The sequence below is a fragment of the Nelumbo nucifera genome, chromosome 5 (genome assembly GCF_055504915.1).
Source record: "Nelumbo nucifera cultivar China Antique chromosome 5, China Antique-T2T, whole genome shotgun sequence".
Lineage (NCBI taxonomy): Eukaryota > Viridiplantae > Streptophyta > Magnoliopsida > Proteales > Nelumbonaceae > Nelumbo > Nelumbo nucifera.
In genome coordinates, this window is record NC_142653.1 from 11067814 (window position 1) to 11073924 (window position 6111).

The following is a 6111-nucleotide window of genomic DNA, read 5'->3' on the forward strand; positions in this document are numbered from 1 at the left end:
TCGATATCAAAAGGCTAATGACAATACTGTGGGTGCTGGAAAGCCTGGAATTTCAAATTTGTTTACATTTTACGATGCCGCGTAAATGGAGATGTAACTTGTAATGTTAAAAACAATGCACCAATGTGAAATTTGCATTTTTCTGCTAAACTTTCGATTCATTCTCTGTGTCAAGTTTTCTTCAAAGAATTCACATCTCTGCCCCACAGCATACCCCAACGGTCTATTGGAAACATTTCTATTGATAACTTCGAAAAATGTTCCCAATGCATGCTGAGATGTGTATGTGGAGTGTTTGTGGGGCACAATCTATGGGCACAGATGTGAATTAGGTTGGATGTGGGTGCAGTGTATATATGTGCCATACTATATTCTTTTTAAATAATTATGTTTTCACTGTTTGTTTAAAATTTTATTGACCATTTTCTATTCTATTTAAGCGGGTATTTGGTTTAAACATTATGTTATCCTCTTCTTCGTGCCTCTTTGAACAGGTGATTTGCACATTATTCAAGAGACACATCACATTGCAATGATGATTTGTATCCGTCCAAGTGGCTAAAAATTCCTTATAAATAGTGTTGGTCAATCCAGTGGTCGAGGTTTTAAAAGGCTAAAGGCATAGTTGAGGTATAAGTTAGTTGCAAAGCATAAATCTCAAAATTTAAGGAAAAAATTAATTAAAATTTGTAAATTAATGAAAATAACATATAACATGTCAAATTAAAATGATAGAAAATATATATATCCATAAACTAAAAACTTATAACCAATAAATTTCGGCATTTAAGCATTAGATAAAATAAAATCTAATCAACTAACAATTATAAAATATTCATTTCATATAAAAAAACTAATTTAGAAAAAATAAAACTTATTATTATTTACATGAACACAAAATAGTCCACGCAAGTGCTGTGAGGTGTGTGTGAGTGCAACTTGTGTGGATTATTCAGTGAGGAGTAAATCAAGAATTCAAGATTCAGTAGGTGTTTGGCATCAATGCTGGGAACATAGCACCGTTTTTATGCACCATTTTCTCATAAAAACGGTGTTACGCATGTCTGATTGTCAGGGTTGTAAGAGAAAACGATGCTTACTTTTTATTTACTGCCACATAAGCTGTTTTATCATTAATGGGAAGATATCATTGGTTTTATTTGATACAAGTGTTGTAAAACCATTTTCAACATTGATCATATTATCCAATGTCCAAGATAATGCCACATTGATACCACGTCATTACACCACTAACAGCAATGTATTGCTTTATGAGAAAATATCAAATTTGGCATTGCTTTAGACAAAGTTCAAAGCACCGCTTTTTCTGATGCGGCACGTACCTATGGGCACCATTTTCTTAAAAATGTCCAACATCACTTCAGAGTCCCAGACACTCCTCACACGGTCACACCCAACTTCATAGCAGTGACAGTACGTCTCAGCCGGCACATCAAAAACATCTCCCGTATTTGCTGTGAGTTAGGTGTGAGGAGCGTTCGGTGAGAAGCAAATCCCGTAGCACTCAAAGCCTAAATCTCCGAACACAACCAAGCAGAGACTTTACCAGCAAGCTAGCTTGCGCCTTCTAGCTTTCCAAGGTTCTACCTGGCAAGTGCTGCTTTTTGTGTTGATGTAAAACCCATTTAAAAGGTGTGTAAAACTTTGTTTTATGCATTGATTGAAACAAACGAAAAGTGAAAACCAAGTTGGATATAGGCTCACGTGGAAAGGGAAAAAATGACGTGGACTCCACGTTGGAATAAAGAAATTCCAAAACGCAAGCCCATAACTCCGTAACCCAGCAACAGCAATCTTTTTAGTTATTGCCAAATTATAAATCTGGGTTCCTTGGTATGCCTACCTTTACTTTTCCTAAAAAAAAAAAAAAAAAAAACTGTAAGCCAAAGTGGCGTGATGTGGGCAGAAACAAGAGATGGCAATTTTTTTTATTCCAGCTAACACATTTACTTCCCCATTCTTGCATAATTTGAGCCTACAAGGACGCCATCACACAACACAAGCCACAAAATTTTCAAACCATTCACATAAAAAAAATGCTTCGAAGCCGGGCTAGACCTCGGAATTACTTTTCTAGTGGAAACTTAACTGGTATCACTTGTTATTTAATTTCGTCTTTAACGGTTTATTAACCTTGAAAAAAGACCAAGAAATAGGAAATTAGAAAAAAGAAACATGTGATAATGGAATAAAGTTATAAACAAACGAAAGGAAAAGAAGTCAATACATCATTTGCTGAGTTTTCTTTTTCTTTTTTTTTTTCTTGCTCTTTGTAGGGTTTTCAATTAATAAACAAAGTCGGTCGGGGATTCTAGCCGACAGTGGACGGTTTGGTATTTCAGTTCGCCTGAAATTAGCAAGATTGCCGCACCGAACAAGCAACGACCTGAGCCCACTGCCTTAATCTCGTTTTCACCAGTTGAGGATTGTCGCCTTCGAAAAGAAAAAAGGACAAGAAGAACGAGGTTAGATTCGTCACAAATGGATTCTCCTGCAATTTAAATCACCGAAAGAAACACATCTAAACAGAAAGCCAGAAACCATGGACAAAAATCATAAATATAAACTGGCAGGAAGGCAGTTCAGCCTCTGGATCAGTCGATTGGAAATCAATCGGAATGTTAAGTTACCAAAATCATGAACGGATCGTTTGTAGACCCAAATCACGAGACCCCAGAAACACGAAAAAACTATTATCAGAAAGCAATGCAAACCAAGCACAGATGGAGGCTTTGGATCCATCAAACAAATTAACCAGACAGCGATGCAAATCAAATCAGGATCTGACTTGTGAGAGAGAGACGGGGATATGAGCATTACCTGGAGTGAATATGGTGTGAGGGCTTCCCAAGGGCGACGATGCATCGCACTCGGAGGCGGCGGTGGACGAAGACGGTGATTTGGAAACGCTGTCGTTGTACTGCTTGTTGACGGCATAATAAAGACCCAAAGCGGGCAAGGTATCGGAGAGCCTGCTGTCGAGATGGGGCGAATCGGAATCGAAACCAAAACCCAACTCGATGCAGGCCTTGAGTTCGACAAGGTCCTCGTCCGTTACGCTCTTGCTCCGTCTTCTGTTGTTGTTGCCCTTCTTCCGTTTCAACCAGGCCTCATCCCGATACGTATCGGGGGACCAGGAATGCTGTTTGTAAAGCGATGAGGGCAGAGCCTTGAGTCTGAGTTCCGACATGGGCCCAGCCCCACCACCACCCTCCTCACCACCCCTTGCCGGGGGATGTGCTGGGTCGCGGGAGGTCTCTTCGCCTTCTTCTATTTTTTTCGCCGTTTTCTGCGCCTCTGCGCTAGGCCAGGGATTTTATATGCTAAACAGTAGGAGGTGGCATTGTTTGTATGCTATGTGGGCCAGCTACCGGTCATCCAACGGTGGAGTGGTGGGCCCATCACCCTCCAAACATTGGTTGGTCCGCATCATCATTGCCTGTCCTTCCTTTCCAAAAGCTAACCCCACACCGTCAAACACATCCCCATTTCTTCTAAACTTAGCAAAAGACGTCCGGATCTAGGAGGTCTCATCTCATCTCATGTGGGCGTCCCCGTCCCACGACGGGGAGCGGCCTGTGGGGCCCTGTTATTTAGGGACATTTTGGTCACTACAGAGGTTTTTTTTTAATTATTCTTGATTGGCAGATAAAAAAAGAGGGAAATCCGATTGGTGATTGGTGAGGACCAGGCGTTCTTTTCTTTTTTAATCACCACTCACCAGGACAGTACATGTTATCGTAAAAGTGGATCCCCCCTGGCAATGGGCGGAAGTGGGAGCACCTGCTCGAGCTTGATGCATGATGATGGATCGGGATCCTGATCCCACTCCTGATGAGTCCTGCCGATTGCCGAAGCGGCGAAGCCCCAAGCAGGAGGATGTTTGGTGACAAGTGTTAGATTTTTATGCTTCCCTGCTCGCGTCGTAAAAAATAAAATAAAATTGCATCCAAACATGCCATGGAGAGATGGAGGTTCTCATCAAATTCAACGAGGAGAAATCACTTGGAGTAGCGCTGGGTTAAAACCGTAAAATCATAGCCTTTGATGCATTGCCCCACTTTACCTCACTTCAACCACTTCAAGGAAGGGCCAGCCAGGGCAATATATTGAGGGCTGTGGTTGACGGTTTTAGCCCAGCGCTACTCCACGAACGGATCGGTCAAAAGGTCCTCTAGTCTAGATGGATGACATTTAATACGTTTAATTTAGATGATTTTGGACCGTTGATTTGTGTATGAATTCTAATTTGCAATCGGTCCAACTTATAATTATAGAGAGAAGAGAAGAACCGTAGGATGGGTAGAGGAATTAGGAAGGAATGGTTGTGGAATGTGGAGTGTGGCTGGCAGGCGGGACTCGCACCCGCAGCCAGCGTTGTCAAGTCAATGTCAGGTGTCTGTGTTGGATAGTTAATTCAATGCGTATTGTGTACGAGTTGAGACCGGACCTGCTTCTCACAAAGGGCGTCTCACACTGATCTCAGACGCACAACCAATCATGCATTAAGAACAGTTTGGTGAGATGTGAATGAGGCGCTCTGTGTGAAGAGTATATCTCAATCCGTACAGTTTGGTTTGTAAAGTCCAACTAAGCAAAAGGATGCCTACTAGACATGGGACCCACTTAATGTTGAGCTGGTAACAGGTTGGCGATTCGAAGATTTGGTTGGATGCTTTGGACGGTAGCTGAAATACGCCCATGCTTATTTGTTAAATTACCAGCGCACCATTGGGAATCAAGCCGTTTTTTAATCAGTACTTTACAATGGGCAACGGGCAACCGTGAGAGGCTGAGAGCCCGGAGGTGGGGTGCGATCCCAGGTTCTTGGGGTTCCGGCAAGGTTGAGAGAGAGGAATCCGTGCATGTGAATGAAAATATACAAGTAGGGAGATGGCAATCGATGTGAGGACGAAATCCGATCCCAAGAGTGAAATTGAGAGCTGTTTGTGTATTTGTTTTTAAAACAAAAACAATTGTTACATCAACAATTTTTTTTTTTTTTTGGCTTTTGAAAGAGAAAATCATAGGCAAACACCCCTATACCGGCCTGGGCATATCAATTTATTGCCACAAAGAAAAGGAAAAAAAAAATATTTGCGAAGTATTAGACACAATAATTCTACAGAATTTCCCTGATACTATTGTAAAATCAGCGCTAAGTTATCTTGTCTCAATCCCTAAAATATATATATTTGAATTATCTTTTATTTTTTCTTCTTCTCCACCAATGCATGCTCTAAAGACTCAATAATTATTATCAAAATAATAACAATTCCACGAAACCTCCTTGCGTGTACATGAGCGATGCTTCCACTAAACAGAATTTAATGTGATATTGCTTTGGATTTTAATACAAATTTATGAAGAGAACCAATTAATAAATTAGATGATATTTGACAAACTACTGTATTAAAAAAAAAAAGGAAAATATTAAGGGGATTCAATGGTTATCCTGTTAAATTAGATGGAATAATTGTTCTCGAGAAACCAAGATATATGCAAATAATTGCCTCTTCCTGATTTTTGAATAAGGTAATTAGATGAGGCTTAAACAAATGCTAAAGTCACATTTTGTGATATGCACAAGCCCCTAGCCATTAACACCTAGATTAGGCTCATCACTTATTAAATCAATAATAAATATGAAGGTGACTTTCAGTTCCAACGGGGGTAAAGGTGCCTTCCATACACTTTGTTAAGTGAACAGATATTCTAGTTAACTGCAACTTGCACAGCTAAAGTTTAAAACTTAAGAAGTAAAATAAAGGGAAAGAAAGAGAAGAATCTTTGATAAGAAAGGAACCTGACTGCCCAATCAAAATAAATTGGTAAGTGACAAAGGGGTTGTTTGGTATATTCCTATTCCAGGTTGAAATGCTGCCACATCAGTGCCACGAAGGCAATTCAATTTTGACATTTTAAAAAGTATATTCGGTAGAATAGGTCCAACCTCAACTATGAAGTATGAACACATTTTGAATATGGTATTACATATAAGGGGTGTTCAGAGTTTCTTTTTCCTTTGTCCTAACCTAATAGTGAGATCACATCTCCTCCCCACAAAGGGCCACCCCACAGTGCATCCCT

The 6111-nt window shown here is 40.2% G+C and overlaps 1 protein-coding gene across 1 annotated transcript; it reads right to left on the minus strand.

Annotated features, from left to right (window-relative positions):
- Positions 1-2181: 2181 nt before the first annotated feature.
- LOC104606375 (uncharacterized) lies at positions 2182-3319 on the minus strand. The gene is made up of 2 exons (XM_010271529.3): positions 2842-3319; positions 2182-2454 (listed from the first exon to the last, which is right to left on the minus strand). The coding sequence occupies exons 1-2, from the start codon at positions 3209-3211 to the stop codon at positions 2375-2377; spliced, it is 450 nt and encodes a 149-aa protein (XP_010269831.1). The 5' UTR covers positions 3212-3319; the 3' UTR covers positions 2182-2374.
- Between the last annotated feature and the right edge of the window lie 2792 nt (positions 3320-6111).